This window comes from Felis catus, chromosome B3 (genome assembly GCF_018350175.1).
Source record: "Felis catus isolate Fca126 chromosome B3, F.catus_Fca126_mat1.0, whole genome shotgun sequence".
Lineage (NCBI taxonomy): Eukaryota > Metazoa > Chordata > Mammalia > Carnivora > Felidae > Felis > Felis catus.
In genome coordinates, this window is record NC_058373.1 from 102,753,034 (window position 1) to 102,775,535 (window position 22,502).

Consider the following 22,502-nt stretch of genomic DNA (forward strand, 5'->3'; position numbering starts at 1 on the left):
GGGCTGTAAATACAACCTAAAATCTTTTACAGTCTCCACTTTTGTTTGTATAGTCCTATAACATTTTCACTGATGCTTCTTATTAACTTATTGTCAGATTAAAAGGAAAGGAGGAACAGATGAATACCATGAAGATTGTTTTAGAAGAGAAGGAGAAAGACATAGCCAATAGAGCAAAATGGTTGCAGGTGAGAAGTCAAAAACAAAAATAAACACTTTTTTTTTATACCTGAATGTCAGTTCAGTTCATACCAATTCTTTTTCAGGATCTTCAAGAAGAAAATGAATCTTTAAAAGCTCATGTTCAGGAGATAGCACAACATAACTTGAAAGAGGTATAGTATAAACAGATTACTAGCATATTACATAAGAAATGAGAAATCTCTTTTTTACTGTACTAGAAAATAAATTGAGTTTCCTTGTCATAAAAATTGGTTTATCATAATTTTGTTGTTGATAGAATAAATTAAATTTTATCTTTGTTAGGTCTTTCTGCCTGATCTGTCAACCTAAGTTTAAAAGTATTACCTATCCTTACTTTTTCACTCATACTTCAGTATCTGTGTTTAGTTGTTATATTAATCTGTAATCCTTTAAGAGGTGGATATTAAAAGTTGAGTTAAAGTTCATTCTGTCTGTTTTATAAACAGCCTAATTTTAACATTTAATTACATTTTTATTTTATTGGTGAGTGATTATGTATGTATGTGTAATATGTGTGTGTGTGTGTGTGTGTGTGTGTGTGTGTGTGTGTATGTATTGGTAGTACCTGATCTTTTAATGTTAGAATTAAAAATGTGAATCTGTTCTTAGGCATGTTCTGCATCACGATTTGAAGAACTTGAGATGGTGTAAGTATAATTTTAGCCAGCATTTTAAAAGAGGAACTTCTCATAATTTTCCAGAAAGCACTTATTTAAGTGCTTTCTGGAAAAAAACTCATATTGAGTTTCTTTTAAGTCATTTTTTGTTAAATTAGGAATTATGGCCCAGAGGCAAAAAAAAAAAAAGGGGGGGGGGCAGTCTCTGTTTGGCATAATAAAAAAGAGGCCTTTTAAGTGCTTTCAGATACCTGGAGACTTTATTCTTTCCAAGCCCTTCAAATCCATTTTCTGATACCTTCTTTCTGCTAATATAGACTGGTTTTATTTAAAGTCTTTTTTTTTAAAACAAAGTATGCAATTATTCTAAAGACAGGTTAAATTTATTTCAAATTGAAATCATTGTATTTGAAAGTATAACAGCTCTGAATCAACCAGAAGATAATCTTAGTTACAGCCTTGATGAAGATGATTGAATCTTTCTAGAAAAGTAACTTGCTTATTGAAGAGAATAGTATCTGTTGTCCTATCAGTTATGCTGCGCTGAATACTAAAAATATTAAATCTGATCACCAGTCTTTATAGATGTTTATACTAGAAAATTTTTACCTTATAAAGTCTTCTTTTAAGCTAAATCAATCTACAGTGGTAAGAAAGATATCTGGACTTCATCTTTTTGGCACACTATAAAATTAACAGATTTTGCTTTGATGTGATGCTGTCAGTCTTTATTGATATTTAAGAAGAGGCCCTTTGAAAATGTCTTTAAAAGTAAGGTATTGAGGATATTAGGTCATTGTCTTTTTGAAGACAAAGGACATGTCTCCTCTTGACACTAAAATTTTTTTTTTTTATTTAAAAAAAATTTTTTTTTTAACATTTATTTATTTTTGAGACAGAGACAGACATGAACAGGGAGGGGCAGAGAGAGAGGGAGACACAGAATCTGAAACAGGCTCCAGGCTCTGAGCTGTCAGCACAGAGCCTGATGTGGGGCTCGAACTCACGGACCGTGAGATCATGACCTGAGCCGAAGTCGGACACTCAACCAACCGAGCCACCCAGGCGCCCCGACACTAAAATTCTTATATGTGTAACATAATTGTTTATCTTGGAGGCCTTGTGTAACTGTTAAGGTGCTTTTGTTCATTTGCTAATAGAAAGCTTGGAGACACATTTGGGGTCCATTTGACATTTAGGTCATTAAAGAATGTGTTTTTAGATTTATTGCTACATCATATTTTTCTTTTTTTAATTAATAGAATTTGGTTGGGGGGGAGCAATTTTAGGTTTACAGAAAAAACAAAGTACAGAGTTCCTGTATACCCCCTACCCCCACTCAATTTCTGTTATTTATTCTTGCAGTAGTGTGGTATGTTTGTTAGAATTGGTAAACCAGTGTTGACATACTGTTATTAACTAAAGTCTGTAGTTTCCCTTAGGGTGTTGTACATTCTGTGGGTTCTGAGGAATGTATAATGACATGTATCTATCATTACAGTATCATACAAAATAGTTTCACTTTCCTAAAAATCTCCTGGCTCTACCTGTTCATCCCTTCCTTCCTCTAACCTCCATCCCCAATCTTTGGCTACCACTGATCTCCATAATTACCGTCTCCATAATTTTGCCTTTTCCAGAATGTCATATAGTTGGAATCATACAGAATGTAGCCTTTCAGAATAGCTTCTTTCACTCAGCAGTATGTATTTAAGTTTTGCTGGGGTTCCCCCCCCCTGCCCCCTGACTTTTAATCCTGTTCTTCATGTGTGCTCTTTTGTCATTTTTCATGTAGACTTATAAACATCTTGAAATTATTTTTACTTTCTACATTACGGTGGGACAAAAATAACGTTCATTTCAACAAATAATTGAGAGTCTGTTACAGGCCCTCTGGCACTGGGAATACTGAAATGGCCAAGATGGGTTCCTGCCCTGAGGAAATAGATAAACAGACCATTTTAATAGCATTAAGTGCTACTCTAGAGGTCTGTTGAATAGGGTGACAAGGGCAATTGGGATTCACTTGAGCTAGATAGAGTAAGATTTATGCCTATGCTGGCTAAGGGAGAACCAGATTAAATTATACGTAGCATCTCTTCACAAAGGCTTGGGCATATTGTAAATTCCCGGTCAACTAATTATGGCTTTATGTTTTTTATTTTAGATTTTTCTCCTAGATAAAGCCATACTTAAGAAATGTTAACTATGAAATAAAGTGTAGCAGTTTTATGATGTACTTTGAGTTGAGCGATTCTGGGAATAATATCTTTTAAAACAAATTTATAAGTTGGTATAATATGGGGCGAAAGAGCTGTTAGGCATTGTTTCTGCTATCATTTTTTTTTAATAGATGATATAGAAGTCTGTCCTTTTTTATGTGTATAACTGAATCAGATCTTTGTAAAAATTCTAGGTTGAAAGAAAAGGAAAATGAAATGAAGAGAATAGAAACTGTACTAAGAGAGAGAGAGAGTGATCTTTCTAGCAGAACAAAGCTGTTACAGGTGAATATATTTAATTAAAATTAATTATTGTGTGATTTGTCTTTGCATGTTTTAAACAATTTTAACTACACAAAAAATAGGATAGAGACTCTTTCCTCCCAGGCAGATACTGGGTCTCATTCCTAAGAAAACTATCAATTATTTGTATATCTTTTGAGAAAGTGCCCATGCATAAAATATATGTGTAGGTGTGTACTTGTTTTTTTTTAATTTTCTTTTTTTTTAAATTTTTTAACCTTTATTTATTTTTGAGACAGAGGGAGACAGAGCATGAATGGGGGAGGGTCAGAGAGAGGGAGACACAGAATCTGAAACAGGCTCCAGGCTCTGAGCTGTCAGCACAGAGCCCAACGCGGGGCTCGAACTCACGGACTGCGAGATCACGACCTGAGCCGAAGTCGGACGCTTAACCGACTGAGCCACCCAGGCGCCCCTGTACTTGTTTTTTAAACACACTGTTTAACCATGCACACATTTGTATTTGGCTTTTCTCCCTCAATTATTAATGTTTTTGAAATCTTTCCACATAAGCACGTTTCTGTCTTCAACTTTCTTTTAAATGTTTATTTTTGAGAGAGAGAGAGAGAGTACGAGTTGGGGAGGGGGAGAGAGAGGAGGGTACAGAGGATACGAAGCTGTCTCCATGCTGCCTGCAGAGAGCCCAAAGTGGGGCTGGAACTCACCAACTGTGAGGTCATAACCTGAGTGGAAGTTGGCCGCTTAACCAACTGAGCCACCCAGGTGCCCCTCTGGCTTCAACTTTTAATGGCTTCATGGTGTTCTCTTGTATCATCTGTCCTCATTTATATAACCAATCCTGATTTACAGATGCCTGGATTATTTAGAGTTGTGTTTCCTGTTACAACAGTGAATATCCTTAAACACACATTTTTAATACTTCTGCCTGTATTTAAAATTCCAGGAAGTGAATTTTGGGGTCAAAGGTTTATGCGGTTTCTTTTTTCTTTTTGAAAGAGGTAGTTAAAATTGAAAACCCGTATCTCTTCATCTTGTAGCTAATATTGAACATACTTACAGAACATTGATTTGAAATGATAGCAAATTGCAGATGGCTGCATTGTCCCAACTGCTCTTGCTCACATTTCATGCTCCAAGTGTTGGTTCGGTTAAATTCTCTCTCTCCCAAGTGGATTCATTTTTAATTTTGTTAGATAATGCTAAGTCGCCCTCCAAAAGTGGTTTTTACAAGTTTACACCAATAGAGGGCCATTTCCTTTTCATCTTCTCCCAACATTGACAGAGATGAAAACATTTGATACTCTGCTTGAAAGATAGTGGGATTATTTTAATTTGTATTTGATTGTGAGAGAGGGGGTAAGTACTCTTCATTTGTCTATTAATTGGCCTTCAGTTTTTCTTACATTTTTCCTCTAGATTGACTTTTTCTTATTAATTTATAACATTTTTTTATATAATAAGGGAAATTATTAGCCTTTTGTCATATGAGAAGTGATTTGTTTTTTTAAGTTTTTCTTTTTATTTAATAGTTATTTCTCCTCCTTTTTGGAATTTTAAAACTTTTATCTGCTCAAATATAATTTCCTGAGTGTTAAGTCTTGAAATGAAAAATATTTTCATGTGTTTCGATATGTTTATAATTTACTTTTTTGTTTGATGTCTTACGTATATGTAATTTATTTAAGTTATGAGAATAACATTTCAACCTTGAAAAAAATGCTAGCCACATTATTAAATAATCCATTATTATTTTACTGCAGTGGTTCTGCCCCCCAGGGGACATTTAGCAATATCTAGAGACTTTTTGGTTGTCACAGCGGTGGAGAGCTGCTACTGCATATAGTGAATGGAGGCCATGGATACTGCTAAACCTCCTACAGTGTACAGGACAGTCCTATCAGCAGAGAAATAGCCAGCCCAAAATGTTACTAGAACTTGCCCTACTGATCTGAAATGTCACCCCATACTAAATTCTTATAGGTATTTAGATCTGTTTCTGGATCCTGTTTTCTTCCAGTGAGACTGCCCACTCCCAGATTGGTGCTGAATAATTTAATTATTCTAATCTTATACTGTGTTTTAATATAGGGCTTATTACTTTTAATATTCTCACTTGAAAAAAACTACTATTTTAGAATTTTCCTGGCTTGTATGGTATGTTTCAAAAGTTTATATGGAAAATAAAATCTCTGCACAGGTATTCATGTTAAAATTTTTTTCTTAAATAGGAAGTACAGGATGAAAACAAATTGTACAAATCTGAAATCGAGCAGCTTAAGCAACAGAACTACCAACAGGTAGGTACTGTTAGGTGGCTTGCCTTTCATTTATGTGGTGAAAAGTTACATAATTCAGACTGTCTATAAGTATTCTTACCATTATGCCTTTTTATTGAAAATAAAGTATGTTGGTTTATTTATCAAATTCCTTTAAAAAATTTTGCATTGTCATATCCAAAGTAATATATAATTTATAAAGCATACACAAATAATGTTACTATCTATATTCCAGCTCTGTTATATATGTGTGTGTGTATGTTTTCAGATCCTCCAGAATGCTTTTCTTAGCAAGTCCATTAAAATCCTATCATAGTTAAATGTAGGTGTATACCATTTTCCCTTTCCCTTCAGTAAAAATATGAGTAATTGGAGAGAAACTAGAAAATGTGTAATATTATCAGTAATAGTTTACCACTATTTAAAATACTTTTTCAAGGCGTAATTCTTCTTGGTAAAAATAAAATGGAAATACGTTTTTTTTTAAAGATGTTACCAATATATCCTTTCAATTATTTTCTGAATGTATATAAACTAGAAAGTATTATGAAGGGCAAAAGAATTTGTCCCTCTCAGCAAGGAGATTATAGTATAGTAGTTTAGTATGAAAGGTTATAATCTTCAAGGTATATAAATACTGTATGTTGTGTACTTTTGCACGTTACGTAAAATTAACTTTCTGTTACATGCAAGTTAACTTTTCTTAGTTTTTCTAGTTTTTCTTTTAACTTCACTTATGTTATTTGGACTTTTGGAAGCTTAATATAGTCAATATGAATTGTATAGTAGGAAAATTTAATGTGTTAACTCAGTGCTTTGCACATGCTAGGAAGCTGATAAATACTTGTTAAGTGAAGAATTTAAGTATGTAGTGACAATGATTTGATTTAGTACTCAGTACATTTTTTTTTTTTTTCCAACGCTTATTTATTTTTGGAACAGGGAGAGACAGAGCATGAACGGGGGTGGGGCAGAGAGAGAGGGAGACACAGAATCGGAAACAGGCTCCAGGCTCCGAGCCATCAGCCCAGAGCCTGACGCGGGGCTCGAACTCACGGACCGAGAGATCGTGACCTGGCTGAAGTCGGACGCTTAACCGACTGCGCCACCCAGGCGCCCCAGTACTCAGTACATTTTTAAAATGTATACATATTTTTATTAAAATTACTTGGTGACAGGCATACAGAATATATAGTATTTTTACCTTTGTTGTCTTAATTTATATCTGAGAAGAGTTTAATTTTTTGTGGTCTTCTAGAAAGCTTTACTTTGAAATAATATTTAACTCTTTTAACAGGCCTCATCTTTTCCTCCACATGAAGAACTATTAAAAGTGTAAGTAATAATTTTGATTCACAGTTGGGGAAGTGGTAATTGTTTTTATGTGCTAAACAGTTCTCAGATAAGCAATTTAACTATAAATGGCACCTAATTTTTCTAATTCTATTTAGATTTCTTGCACCTGCAGGTCACTAGAGTTTAGCTGTGCCCTTGGCTGAACTGATATACCTTTTTATGGTGTTTAGAGTTTAGTTGAGGGAGATTTTGAGGTTTTTAGGCATTCAGAAAAACATCTGAATAAAGTTAAATTGTATTTTCAAGGCTTTACTTATTTACCTTACATTATCTCAGTTATCTTCTGATATCATTGTGGAATTGGATGATGCAAATTTAAGTTTCTGCTTCCGCATTTTATTTAAAAAAATTTTTAAAATGTTTATTTTTGAGGGGGGGGTGGGGGACAGAGGATCAGTCCCCAGTGTGGGGCTTGAACTCACAGACTGTGAGGTCATGATCTGAGCAGAAGTTGGACCCTTAACCGACTGAATCACCCAGGCGCCCCACTGCTTCTGCATTTAAAAAAAAAATTTCATCATCTTTATGGTTGCTATCTTTTAAGGGGACTTTTTATGCTGAAGCACTTCTCTTTCATTGTTGGCTGGTATTTTTCTCTCAGAGGGTACATTTAAGGTTATTTTGGCTAACTTGGTATGTTTGAACATGCTAGATGTTGACCACATTAAGTGTTGTTCCATCTTGAATCATTTACAGGGTTGTTGGCTTACTGGTTTAGAATTATTTACTGGTGAATTAAGTCTGGAGTTTGACTATTTATAGCAAAGTCAGCAAACTTTTTCTGTAAATGGCGTGTAGTGAATATTTTAGTCTTTGTGGGCCACAGAGTTCTGCTTCGTATTTTTTTTTTTTTTTTTTTTTTTTTTTTTATTCTTTAAAAACGTAAAATCAGCTCTTGGCTAGAGGGCCAAAGAAGGTCTGTGGTTTGGGCCCAGAGCCCTAATTTGCCAACCCCTTGTATAGAGCCTTATTCTTAAGGAAGAGCTATTTGTAATTTGACTTTATATCCAAGCTGCTCTCAACTGTAACAGAATTGAATTGGGAATCTTTGCCTTTGCTTTCTGCATTTCTGGGAATTAACTAATGCATTAGAACTAGAAAAACCTGAATCCTGATAATGTTATGAAAATGATGACACTTACCTTACATTAATATCACACTTTTGTTGTGGGTTAGCCATTTAAAGAAAGTCATAACTGATTTCATTACCTTTTGGAAAAAATATTTAAGGGAATGCTTGTACATCAGTTTTCACTCTTCTGAAAATAGCCATTTCTCTGCCATAGATAAAAATAGAAACAACTTTAACTGCAGCAGTTCATATATTCATAAACTATTTCTTCAGGGGATGATTTCTCTTTAGCACAAATATCAGCATGTCATATTGTAAAAGTCATTTTTGAAAATAAGAATGCATCAGGAATAGGTTTTCCATGGTGACAATTAATAGTTAAGTTTAAAAGAGTTTACCTGTTAATATATTCTGCAAAGCATTGTCTGCTTGCTGTTTTTATTTTGTAGTAGTAAATACCATGTTCACTGCCTAAAATGTTGCTATGTGTATTCATGTTTTGGTTTAGAATTTCAGAAAGAGAGCAAGAAATAACTGGTCTTCAGAATGAGTTAGATTCTTTGAAGGAGGCTGTTGAACACCAGAGGAAGAAAAACAATGTAAGCAAATCTTGTCAGAATAAAACTTTCCTTTTTATTATTTCACTGAAATACCATGATTCAGAATTTTTTTAATTTACTTTTAATGTAGATTTTTTCTTAATCTTTGTGCTGTTTTGTGTGTACCTTATTTGGGAGGATTATTAATCATTTTATTAGAGAACATATTTTAATAAATAAATGAAATGACTAATTTGTATATTTCTGATTATAAATTTAAGTATTGAAACTATATTACAGCTTCAGATTTTAATTTTTTTATTAAAATGCAATTGACTTTTGGTGAAACTTTTATTTGAAAAAATTCTTTCGTCTCAATATTTTAAAATCCATTGTATTTTTTAAAAATTTGACTAGGCTAGCCTTTTTGTAAACTGAAAGTAAGCCAGTATTGAAACTCAATATTTTCAGTAATTATGTCTTTCGGAGACTTCTGGAACCTCCCTTTTTTTAACTGAGAGGTGGTTCAAATTTTGGTAACGAAGCATGTTAGAGGCCTCAGAACCTGAATACATTTACAGCATAGTGGAAGAGGATAGTGCCCTAAGAAATACAAATCTTAATACTTTTACTGAATAGACAGTGATTTAGGTGATTCTTAAAAAATTCTGACCAGAAGGTGATACCTGTAAGTAGAATCCAACCATTTCTTGCTAGAGAAGGAATTTTTGCACACAAAAGTATGCTTGCTAAGACTTGAGCAAGGTTAAAAATGTTCCTGAAATCTCTAAGGGGATATTGATGGGAAATTGATATGTGTTTTCCAATGGAAGTTTAATTTTTCAAAGTCTGCATTAATTTGTTAATTTAACATTAGTTGACATGTACTTGCACCCCAGAGTTTGTCAAAATTAGGTATGTGAATTGCCCTTTGTGTGTCTGTGTAACATTACTAACAGCATTGCTTGGCCACAAAACCAATATATTTGAATTTGCCAATATATTGTTAACATCTTAACTGTGTTTTATCGTCCGGATTCTGAGGCAGGGAGGACGTAGTAATACCAGTGTAACGCAGCAGCATCACTGCAGGCTGGAAGTGTGTGAGAAGTGCCCGGACACTGGAGGCCAGCAGATTGCGGCATCAGTCCATTCCCGCTCAGCCACTTCACTGGCTGTGTGCACTTGGCCAAATTTCTGAAATGACCCCAGCTGTGGTTTCCCCATCTATAAAATGTTATGAGGATTAATGAGAATTTACATGAAGCACCAAGTTCAGTGTTGGGCACATAAGTGAGCATTCAGTAAATGGTGATTATTGGCTTTTTGTTTTTAATGTTTAGATTTCTCAATCTGAAGAAAGACAAATATAGCAGATTGTACGTACTTCTATTTGCTAATGAAATGCTGTTAAAATAGATCTTTCAGAGCTCAGTTTCCAATGACTTCTGTTTCTCTTCCAAGAGAATGTGGTTTTATAGCTTTCTAGCCTCCCCATTTTCAGCCTCGATCAGGTAGCTCATACACTCATGTCAGGTTGCTTTGTGGCATACACGTGTGCAAGTGCAGTGACTATGTTATTCTTAGGTAGACTCAACATGCGTTAATTTGATAAAACCTATTTAGAGGGGAAAGTTATGCCACAGTGGAAAGTCCGAGTGATAATGGGCCTCGTTTAAAAGCCACAGTGTAAAGCTTTTTGCGATACTTGTGTATTTTCTGTCCTTAATCCCCTAATATTTGATGTACCTGAAATCATTTTTATCTTGGTTTGTGTGTTTACTTTTGAATGCTTTCTTCTTTGTCACACATGCATAGTAATTACTCTACAGCTGGCATTTTTGGTGTGTATACTAAAACATGGGAAGTGGGCATCTTTATTTTCTCATTCAGACTTCTAAACATTGCTTTTTATTTTTTTGCTAATATACATATTTCCCATTGAAATAATTTTGCAGTAACCAGCATTTAAATGCAGTGCAAAATACTGATGAAGTAAAAAGCAAAAATCTTTCAATAATGGATAAACTGAAATCATTCTTTCTAAAAATGATTAGGACCTTCGGGAGAAAAACTGGGAAGCAATGGAAGCATTGGCATCAACTGAAAAAATGCTGCAGGACAAAGTGAACAAGACTTCCAAGGTTGTAATGCTAACTCCTAGAAACAATCCACCGAACAGAGAAAATCTGCAGCTTGTCTTAAAATCAGACTAAAGCATTTAATTTTACTGCAATTTAAATATAAAATCTCCTTATCATCCACATTATCATCTCTGTCATCTCTGCTTTTTTTCATCTACTCTTCAAAGCTTTAATTTTGGGCATGCGGTTTGTTGTGATTACCTGATTGTTTGAGCTTTGGTGATTACTGCTTTAAGCTGTAGAGTCACAGGAGACCTATGCTACCCATGTAAGCCCTTGTCACTGTATGCCTCGGGGGATGGTTAAGAGCCTCGGAAAAAACCCTGACCCCCTCAAAATCTAACTGAATTAAACACATTCGAATACATAGATGTACATGAAATCTGCTGGGTTCTTTGGGGCACACCAAGAGGACTCACACAGGGTAGAAAATGATCAAAGTGTTAAGTACAGGGAAGCGATCAATTCTGGCTGGGTTGTTCCTTAGAGGAGATGAAATTAAAATTAAACTTAAGGTTTTGAAGTGGCTGGACAGTAATGAGGCATGTGTTATGTATAGTGTGGAATATTAATAGAAGGGATTATTCTCCTGACTGGAGTATGTAAAGTACTCCTGAAACATACAGCTCCCTCTGTCTTCACAATGGTAAAGGATATTCTTCCTGAGTTTAAGTTGTTGGATGGTTTAGAAGATTCTAATGAAATGTAATGGAGAAGAGTTGTTTTTAATGATTGAGACAAATGTGCCAGTTTAGTCAGGCATTTTGAAAATTCCTACCAAGAATAAATGTGGAACAGGAGTATTGAATTTTGTACATGGGCTAATAAAGTTAATTATGTGATTCAGCTCATCATTCTGGAAGTATTTTGTGGACTGAGGGAATCTTTTATTTTTCCTGTAGTGTAATAGATTTGTATTTCTATGCCTACTCACCTGGGCTTAATTTTCACTAAAACCTAAATTTGAGATAGCTGGCAGACACTGGAACTAGAGAAATCTAGGCCAGGGAAAAGAATGATCTAGGCCAGGTAGGACTTTTTTTTTTTTTTTTTTTTTTTTTGAGCGTAGTTGCAGTCAGTTCCATTAGCAGTGGGGGGGGGGGGGGGGGTTGGTTTCTCTTTACTTTCTTTTTCACTGTTAACACCTGCCTTTTAGCTTCTATTTTGTTAATGAGACTGGGTTTCTGGGAAGTGCTAATTACTTATTATGCCATTCCTGCAAGAAATTATGGGCCACTGTCATAGGCATTCTTGTATATTGTTTACAAAAGAGAACTAGAATTTATCCATGTTTCATCCTGTGATTGGTGAGGAGTATAAAACTTTACTCTTGTTTCAAACTTATCACCAAGTGCATGATGTTTTCTTACATAGCCAGTGTTCTACAGAGAATAGAAATTGCAGTCTTCCTCTATTTTAATGGAATTTAGACTGTTTTTCAGGTAGCCTAGGTGTAAAGTGATGTTGATTGACTCAGAACCACAAGTTAGGTTGGAGGAGAAAGAAGTATGTACAAGAATTCCTTTAGTGTTTCAGATGATACAAATAAGTAATAATCTTACCTAAAATGTAGGAGAGGATGGTATACTACTTTTTCAGGTTTATCGTTAAATTAGTAAGTATTCTTGAGGAACTACTATCAATGATAAGTTCACATGAAAGATACTTCGTATATATTACATTTAGATAAAGATAGCGATTTTCAACATAAGATCTTTTCTAGGCATTAAAGTAGAATGGAGATTGCTGTCCACAACCAAACTACTGTATCAAATGAAAACTTTTTAGCAAAATTAGTACAAATCAAAAGTAACTTCTCATTTTTTTTGCCTCTTGTTATGAGTTTGACACTTGTTTCTTTTACTTAGATTCTTTTTACCTTGGAAAGCTTTCTAAAAAGTGCCTCTTTTCCTATTTTTCTTCGGTGATCGTTCTGCCACTTCTGTGGTCAGATGATAAAAATGACCTCTTAATTGTGAATTAATTCTGAATCAGCGGTTAATTTTCTTTGAATGAATGTATCTTATGCAGTTAGATGGGTGTATTTCTGAAAAATAGTGAACTTTATCGAATCATTGAAAATACTCCATTAAAACATCTAGTAAAGCCCTGCCACTAATCTTGAGTAAAGTTTTTTTTGTGTCTGCAGAGAATATGATTAATCTCTAGTTTTTATTGTGTATTTCTAAATTGGTGCGTATGCCTCTTAAATCAGTACTGGATTTCAAAGGTCGCATTTAGATGATGTTGGAAAGATAGGGTTGAGATGTTGTTAGCTTGCTTGCCTTCTTGTCACCTCAGCTTCATAAATGTTTTTTCTTGGCTTGGTTTAGGTGTGCATTTTTATAGATGTCATTTTTTTAAAAATCTGGTAGAGGTAGTTTGATTATTAGAGTTTTATTTTGCTTGTGATCAAGTTGTTACCCTAATTTTGACAAACCATGGTTTTGAGTTAATAATTGATACCCATTGTACTTGGTTTTAAAATCACCAAATTTAGACATGCATTTGTAATACCTTTAAATTTACAGCTGACAGAGTCCCTACAAGTGTCAGAATTAGTTTTCTTGATGCTTGGTATTAGTGAATTAATTGCCATGAGTTTTTCCTCTTTCCTCTTTTTCCCATATGTACCACCCATCAAATTTTGACAGCCTTTTTTTTCTTTGTTTAGCATAAGTAACTTCACTTGACCTTGAAGCTGGAAATGTGAGATTTGCCATTTTAATCCCATCATTATAGTCCATCAGTAGTGCATTTTTTTTGTAGAGAGATTTGCTAGACCATAAGCCTCAGTGTTGCTCAGATGCATATTTTTTGCATATAGTTTAAATTTTAGCTATAGGAAGTGTTTTGTTTTGTTTTGTTTTGTTTTTTATAACATGTAGTTTAAAGTTTTAGCTATAGGAAGTGTATTTTTTGTTTTCTTATTTTTGTTTCTATTTTTTGAATTGAGGGGCAAATCACTTGATTTCTAATGGCAAGGGAATTATCAGATATTGCCTTGGCTTGATTAATATAAGACATGGTTATTTAGGATGCTTTAGAGATTTTGCAGAATTTTTCTTACAGAAGCATTTTAATATTTTAAAAAGAGAAATTTTAACTTTTACCAGTATTAAGATGAATTTTTAAAATACTTTGACTTTTTTCTCCCTTAGAACTTAAAAGACTGTAACTTTTTTTTTTTTTTTTTAATTCTATAATCTTGTAAGTTTGATTTGGTTCATCTTCTGCTTTAGGAAAGACAACAACATGTGGAAGCTGTTGAATTAGAAGCTAAAGAAGTTCTCAAAAAATTATTTCCAAAGGTGTCTGTTCCTCCTAATTTGGTAAGATTGATTTTTATTTCTTTGCACATGTCATCTTTATCATTCAAGGAAGTTGTAATGAGCATTCTGCACTTGGTTCACAAGTACATCTATTCCTTAATCTTTTCCATTTTTAACTTAGGGTGCTTTTGAGTAGGTAAGATAAATAACTTGGTTCAAAACTCATTTCTCTTTATACAACTGATACTTTTGTTGTATGCTACAAAATTTACATAATATATTATTTAGAGGATCATAAGCATATTTGGGAAAGAAAAATTTCTTAATGTTTACTAAATCAGTAATGTTTTTAATGGCTTTATTCAAAATAGAGCTTAATTTTAAATGATTGCTTCTTAGTTTTAGGAGCACTTTGTTTTCTAATTAAATGTGTTTAATACTTTGAGGCTTTTTTTTCTTTTCAGAACTCAACATCTGTTAACTTCTTTAAGCAAAAGGCTTGAAGGTAGTACAGAACAGCTTGCTTTACTTGAGGTTAAATGAGAAAAGTTGCTTTGATTCATAGAATTATCACAGTGAATATTTGAGGCAGAGAAAGTGAGTGTGCACGTAGTTTTGTAAAATGGTGTTGTAGGTCTTTTTTTAAAAATTTTAATGGAAAATTGTATACACACTCAAAAGTAGAATAGCATAATGAGCCTGATGTATCCCCTTCCATACATCAATACACAGTCTTGTTTTACCTCCTTTCCTGTACTTTCTAGATTATTTTGAAAGAAATCAAACATCAGAGCATTTCATCAATAGCTATTTTAGTATGTATTTCTAAAAGATAAGGATTCCTTTAAAAAAATTACATGAAAAAAATCCAATTTCATACATTTTGTCAATACATTTCTCGATTTGTTATATAAATTTTTAATTTTAATGAAATAACCACTTTAATTTTTTTTTTAATGTTTATTTATTGTTGAGAGAGAGAGACAGACCAAGCATGAGCTGAGGAGGGACAGAGAGAGAGGGAGACACAGAACCGAAGCAGGCTTCAGACTCTGAGCTGTCAGCACAGAGCCCACCGCAGGGCTTAAACTCATGAACCATGAGATCATGACCTGAGCTGAAGTCAGACACTAAACCAACTGAGCCACCCAGGCGCCCCACCACTTACTTTAGTTTGTTTTAATCAGGACCTTAAGTAAGGTCCATATGTAATTGGTTTAAGATGTCTCTTAGATTTTTTTTTTTTTTTTTTTTAATTTCATGGATCCCCTCCTAAATGTCAGCAACACCCCTTCTCTCTCTCTCTGTCTTTTTTTAAACCTAATGGTTTCATATGAAGTTTCCTAGTTTGGATTTAGCTGACTCCACCCTTGTAGTGTCAGTGTGTTCTCTGTCCTTTGTATATCTCATAAATTGCTGGTCCATAGAGGCCTGATTAGATTCAAATTCAATACTTTGGACGTAGGATGGAGTAGGGCAATATTTCATGGGCAGTGTTGTGCACTTCTGTCATGAGGTCTATAAATGTCTGCTTGTCTCTCTTTGGCCCATTGGAACTTATTTAGGCTGGCTATCCAATCCTTTTGACATAGCAGTGCTATGTCAACATTTTCTACCTCAAACTTGGAATCAACTGTTTCTCCAAGGAACTCTTGGCTCTTTCTGTGGGCACTAGGTGTGGTATAAATAAACTTAACGGCCTGTTCTATGTGTAGTTTGAGTTTAGCTCTTGTTCTCAGATTATATCTACATACAGTCTAAGTTGAACTTGTACGAGAACCAACAATTCTTTTGTTTCCTTTGTAACTGTTGAGGATACATTCAGGTTTGATCAGTTTAGTAGATCTCTACCACTGTGGGTTTAACTGATGAGATAACTTGCACTGGATAGGCAAATGGACACATTGTCAGTTCTAGTGCTGGTCTTAACTTTGAACCTAGAAGAAGGGGTTGTTATTCATCTATTTTATATTTTTTCTTTTGTGGCCATAATGTGTTTTTAATTCTTTATTCCCACTTTAATTTTATTACTTAATGGAAATAACATTTGGGGATTGATTTCTTTGACAGTATTTTTATGAGCCAAGAGAGTTAATGATTTATAATATCTATTTTTTTAATTTAAAATTTTTTAATGTTTATTTTTGAGAGGTAGAGAAAGAGAGTGTGAGCAGGGAAGGGGCAGAGAGAGAGAGAGAGAGATAGAATCCGAAGCAGGCTCCAGGCTCTGAGTTGTCAGCACAGAGCCCGACGCGGGGCTTGATACCATAAACTGCGAGATGATGACCTAAGCCAAAGTCGGACACTTAACCGACTGAGCCACCCAGGCACCCCCTGTAATATCTATTCTTGAAAGGTTGTGTAAGGTCACCAGCATTAAAAATCCTTTTTTATGTAACAGATTTATTCTTACCAACGGTATTACCCACCCTCAATAGCCAAATGTTTTTGACACTATAAATGTTTATAAATTGCCGTTAGACTTGGATGATGATATTTGGCTTTTGTTCATCCACTTGTTAAAAGTTGAATATTTCTGCATGTAGTCTATATTTGAGGAATATATTAACTATACCTCTTAGAGTGTAGTGTTTTAGGTTTTTAAAGGTATGAAGGATAGGATAATTTATTTAACTTAAGATAATAAAGCAGCTTTAAATTTAATCTTAAGCCAATATAGTCAGGTATAAAAGGACTTGTATACCTGAAGTATAATCCTTTTACTGTTTTCTTTTGCTTTTGTGCTAAGCAAATCCTTATAGGAGAGATCTAAACTATATAACCTAGAGGAATGTTTACAAACATTAAGCAACTAAATTAGCTTTTCAGCTGACTAACTTTTATTGAATCCTGGTATTTGAAGCTAAGTAAGATTTTAATAGTACATTTATTCTTGGATCAAATTTATAACATGAGAGTGTTTTTCTTTTTTTTTAATAGAGACTCTTGACTAATTTATACTGTGGGGTATTGTATTGTGGGGGTGATCTCAGCATCTGGTTTTATTGTTGTTTTTTTTAATTCTTATTTGATAGAGTATAGAGAATCCTGATTCAGCACATAAGTAATGCTTGATATTAGAGTAGTTAATAGAAATTTCATGTGTGTTCTTTTTTCTTGGAGTAAATTAAACCAAGGACTTTAAATCAAATTTCCTCTTCTTCTTCTTTTTAGGTATTTGTTAACAAATACTCTTTACCAGAGTTTAAAATTTGGATAAGAAGCATTAAAAATGTAACACAATTTGTTCTAAAATTTAGAATAATTACTAAAACCAAAATATATGCCTGGGTTTGCATCCATTTAACCTATTAGCACAAATAGAGTTTTTGTTATTTTTAAACAAGTAAATGTGTATTCTTATCACTTCTCATTATGATTTTAAAAACACTTCATAATACATATTTATTTTGAGGTATCTTCAGAATCTCTGGAGCATCTTCATGGAGTTTGAAATCCTCTGAATTGAGTATTTTCCGTTGAACTTTCAGTTTGAGAACTCGGAATACTTAGTTTTTGAGAACTGGTTTATCTGAAAAAAGTTTTGAAAATTCTTTCTCTGTTTTAAAGATTGAATCTGTTTGTCCTGGCACTATTTAAGTGGTAGAGGCTGGAATTAAGTGAGCCTAGATCTCTAAGTCCTGAATTCAGTTGCCGATAACCTTGGTCAAAGTAAATAAGATTTGATTTTGATGGTAGTACCTAGGTATATTTTTAGTGTTTATTTTCAAATCTGGGTTAGGTACAATTTACACAGCAGTTTATTTTTCTTCGAAATTTCCAGAGAGGTGGTTTCTTTCATTGTCCTCTGGTTTGGTTATTTAAATTTTTGTCCCTATTTCGTTTAGGTATTTTTGGAAATTGCTTATTTTGACTTTTCTTTTTTACAGAATTATCGTGAATGGCTGCATGGATTTGAAAAGAAGGCAAAAGAATGTGTGGCTGAAACTTCAAGTTCAGAGGAGGTTAAGGTTAGTTCAAGAAATGAAGTATCTCTGTTTTAACCGACATGGAAAAATGAAGTAAATCCGAATTTACCTTTATGAGCGTGGAACAATAAAGTATATATTATGAGTAGAATAATGACCTTTTGAGAAAGTGTAAGAAAGTGATTTCATTTTGTATAAATTTTGGTAGAAATGCCACAAGTCTTCATTGCATTTGGTACATATTACAAAGCTAATGTTTGCTGTTTTTTTAACTCCGTATTGTAATCACTTCTAAAACTGTATATTTAACTATCTCTTACTCTGTTTTTAGTCTGTTTAAAAAGATCAGTTGAGGTAGGTAGGTAGAAACTGGTTTGCTAAAGTATCCCCAAATACATCATTAAGAGTGTTCAGAATCTAGATGTGTCTTTATCTTTGCTAATGTTTGGAAGATATTTTGTATCTCAAGTGGCATGAATAAAATCCTCTTTTCCATGTGTGTGTAGCATAGGTGTTGTGACTTGACTTCACTTGTGGGTCTGCTTTGATTTTACCATCCTGCTAAAGAGCAATAAGCCTATTTATTATAAAATTGTGTAATATATTTTATAATAATCAGACTCAGGGAGTTTTATTAGTGAAGATTGAGTGACCAAAAAAGTCATTGAACTTTATTTTTACTTAAGAAGGTTGAAATGTATTGTTTCACTGTAAAGCAGTCAGAAATCATTTGTCAAAATATACCATTAAATACTGCAACAAATTTGAAGTACACAGTTTCCTGGTAAAACTAGAGAATTTTTCTTTATTTTATTCTCTGTAGGTTCTAGAGCACAAGTTGAAAGAAGCTGATGAAATGCACACATTGTTACAGCTCGAGTGTGAAAAATATAAATCCGTCCTTGCAGAAACAGTAGGAAATGATTTTTAGTCTACATTTTAGTTTTATTTTTAAATTATTAACTTATTCCTTAGAGTCTTAAATACTGATCTTGTCATTAGAACATGAATTTTTCAAAACAACCATTCTTTTGCCCATAGGAAGGAATTTTACAGAAGCTACAGAGAAGTGTGGAGCAAGAAGAAAACAAATGGAAAGTTAAGGTCGATGAATCACAGAAGACTATTAAACAGGTATTTACAAAAGAAAAGCATAGTGCAGTAGTTCGAAGAATGTGGGCCCTGGATCAGTAGCATCAGTGTAATGTGGAAACTGGTTAGAAATGCTTTTTCTGGGGCGCCTGGGTGGCACAGTCGGTTGAGCATCCGACTTCAGCCATGTCACGATCTCGCGGTCCGTGAGTTCGAGCCCCGCGTCAGGCTCTGGGCTGATGGCTCGGAGCCTGGAGCCTGTTTCCGATTCTGCGTCTCCCTCTCTCTCTGCCCCTCCCCTGTTCATGCTCTGTCTCTCTCTGTCCCAAAAATAAATAAACGTTGGGAAAAAAAAAAAAAAAAGAAATGCTTTTTCTTGGCCCCACCTGAGGTTTTCTGAATATGAAACTGTGGGGACAGCAGTCTGTGTTTCAGACACCCCCACAATGGATTCTAATGCCCACCCAAGTTTGAGAATCACTTGTTTAGTGTACGACCAGACAGTAGTGATAGAGGATGTAAAGTGCTTTGAACATAAGGCAAAGAATTTGGGGTTCAAAATAAGCTTTACATTGGGGCTCCTGGGTGGCTCAGTTGGTTAAGCGGCTGACTTTGGCTCAGGTCATGATCTCGCGGTCCGTGAGTTCAAGGCCTGCGTTGGGCTCTGTGCTGACAGCTCAGAGCCTGGAGCCTGTTTCAGATTCTGTGTCTCCCTCTCTCTGACCCTCCTCCATTCATGCTTGCTCGCTTGCTCTCTCTCTGTCTCAAAAATAAATGTTTAAAAAAAAAAATTAAAAAAAAAAAGCTTTACAGCATTGATATGTGATCCATGATACAGTATTCAAGAAAAACTTCTTCTTTTCATTTGATCTGAATGTTACTGTAATTCTTCTCCCATTTATTTGGCTGTGGTAAAGGGTGTCATCTCTGTGGTAGTCATCTTTGTATGGTGACAGATAGTAGCTAGACTTTGGGGGCCATTTTGTAATGTATGAAAGTAATCGAATCACTATAATGTACACCTGAAACTAACAGGATATTGTATGTCAATTATACTTCAATAAAAATATGTAATAATCACTTGTTTTCCGGTGCCAACCTGTGCAAAATCTAGGGTTGCCAATGGTATTCTATGTTAATGCATTTGGGGATTAAATACAGCCAGTTATTAGTTGATTGTTTTAAAAAAATTCAGCACTTTTAGCTAGGCCTTAATATAATATCATGCAAATGGGGAGTGGGTTTTGACTACTGGTTAAATCAAATGTCATACTCTCATATTTAAGGTCTTTTAAAATTCAGTATGGTTTTAAATGAGATACATTTCAGAACCTCTGAAGTGTCTGCTTAAACTTCTACAAGGTTTACGTGGTCATATGATTGTTTCGCATTTCAGATGCAGTTGTCATTCACATCTTCAGAACAAGAGCTAGAGCGATTAAGAAGAGAAAGTAAAGATATTGAAAATGTATGTTATTTCATCACTTGTAACCTGTGGACTCATTTTTAGTATTAAGGGTTGTCTTAAGATCTATGTTTTAAGATTTCTTTTATCTAATGATGCAGTTGTTATGCTTTTAAGAATATCGTGGGTAGTGTTTGAGATGATAAAGTGTTATGTTTGTGTTATAACTTTTCATTATGGGGGAGCATCGTGAAAGGAGATCTTAAATATGTTAACTTTTCCTTCTTTGTTGCTTTGCCAGCTGAGAAGAGAGCGAGAACATTTGGAAATGGAACTAGAGAAGGCAGAACTTGAGCGATCTACCTATGTTACGGAAGTCAGAGAGGTACTTACAATAGACATTTTTCTACCTTCTCAATTTAAATGAAGTTTATAACAGTGATAGTATTTCCGTAGAAGTTGTTTGTGGCGGAGCTTCCGAGTAGCATACAAAACATGGGATATCATAAGGAGATCAATCTTAAACTCTAAACTTCATTGCAGCTGAAAGATCTGTTGACTGAATTGCAGAAAAAACTTGATGATTCATATTCTGAAGCAGTAAGACAGAATGAAGAGCTAAATTTGGTAAGAAGCTTGTTCTCCACTGGGTATCAAGTAGGCTCTGAAAACACTTGTGTTGACATGTGGAGAAGCCGTCCAGACTTCTTCTCCTTGCTAACCTCTTTAGCTTGGCATTTTTGTAAGTTTAAGATAATCTTCATATTCTGATGACTTCCTAAGATGATCTTTCTTTTCTTTACTCCTAAGATGACCCCTCCTTTCTTAGCTCCTAACAATAGCATGTTGGGCTTGCAACTCTTCTCCAGAAAAAATTTCTGTGTTTTATAAAACCTGTTTCTTGGACAGCATTATTTTCAGTGAATAAAGAAGTGAATCAGACAGCTAAATATTGGCTGAATTGTGAAGATTGTTTTCTCAGTTACCATGCTTAACTGGACCTCTTATTTTCTAACCTGGAAGGAGATTATTGAAGGTTGAAGATACGTCTTCTTCATTCAAGGACGATAATTCATTCCATATTTTAACTGGTCTTTCTATAGATTATAGATAACAAAAAGCTTGTGAAAAATCTTTATCATTATTATAACATTTAGAGCATAGTAATTCTAATCTATAGACTTAAAGATAACTAAGTTTAGCTAAATGCCTTATAAAACATAGAGTACCCTGTATTCCCACTCTTAAATTTTCTGGAAATTTACACTGATTATGACAAGCTTAGTTGTTAGATAAATAGGACTATCTTGTTGTATGTTTCAAACAATCATGTCTTTCTGTGACTTAAAAATTGTTATAGCACATGACTAGATTTAAAGTACTTGGATAAACTCTAGGAAGATTATAAGATTGTAAGTTCCTCTTAGCCCAAATTAATCCTGCACAGTTTGGAACTTTCTTATACTGCTGTGTATATCAAAGAAAACTTCTTAACTCACTCGTTTGGCTGGTCTTCTGTGTTACGGCAGTGATTTATGGGAATGAGTTTTCAAAGTAGGCCTCTTTGAAATGCACACATTTGAGCCTTCCCCTACCCTCCCCTTTAGTTTTGAAATAAAATTTTGGTTTTTACTTATCTTTATTTTACTTTAATTAAGTCATTTCCACCGCAGTGTGTGACTAGTTTTATACATATGCTATTATATTGCACATATGCTATTATATTGCACAGATTGGGACTGAGATTATGTCACAGCTACAAGCCATAAGCCCTACCCTACAATGTGTTGTTAAAAAATGTTTAACTACTATTGTTAGAGATCTTACTTTTTAAAAATTTTATTTTTAAGTTTATTTTTGAGAGAGAGAGAGAGAGAGAGAGAGAGAGAGAGCGAGCGAGCAGGGGAGGGGCAGAGAAAGAGGAAGACAGAGGATCTGAAGCAGGCCTTGCCCTGACAGCAGAAAGCCCAATGTGGGACTTGAACTCACGAACTGTGAGATCATGACGGGAACTGAAGTTGGAAGCTCAACCAACTGAGCCACCCAGGCACCCCAAGATTTTACTTTTAACTTTGGTCCTTGGTAGCTGACTCCAACGGTAGTATCGAGC

At 34.4% G+C, this 22,502-nt stretch overlaps 1 protein-coding gene across 7 annotated transcripts in view; it reads left to right on the plus strand.

Moving 5' to 3' along the window:
* The window catches only part of KTN1 (kinectin 1), a 115,511-nt gene that overhangs the window by 82,314 nt on the left and 10,695 nt on the right, over positions 1–22,502 (plus strand). For 3 of the 7 annotated variants that reach the window (XM_023255713.2, XM_045059945.1, XM_045059944.1), the window contains 15 exons: positions 98–188; positions 267–335; positions 814–851; positions 3,238–3,328; positions 5,536–5,604; positions 6,881–6,918; positions 8,520–8,610; positions 10,608–10,694; positions 13,937–14,026; positions 17,857–17,937; positions 18,719–18,808; positions 18,937–19,029; positions 20,384–20,455; positions 20,694–20,777; positions 20,936–21,019. In XM_023255713.2, the coding sequence (XP_023111481.2) occupies positions 98–188; positions 267–335; positions 814–851; positions 3,238–3,328; positions 5,536–5,604; positions 6,881–6,918; positions 8,520–8,610; positions 10,608–10,694; positions 13,937–14,026; positions 17,857–17,937; positions 18,719–18,808; positions 18,937–19,029; positions 20,384–20,455; positions 20,694–20,777; positions 20,936–21,019 (1,168 nt within the window). The remainder of the gene's footprint in view (positions 1–97; positions 189–266; positions 336–813; positions 852–3,237; positions 3,329–5,535; positions 5,605–6,880; positions 6,919–8,519; positions 8,611–10,607; positions 10,695–13,936; positions 14,027–17,856; positions 17,938–18,718; positions 18,809–18,936; positions 19,030–20,383; positions 20,456–20,693; positions 20,778–20,935; positions 21,020–22,502) is intronic. The other 4 variants (XM_045059946.1, XM_045059948.1, XM_045059947.1 and 1 more) reach the window with 3 other exon arrangements.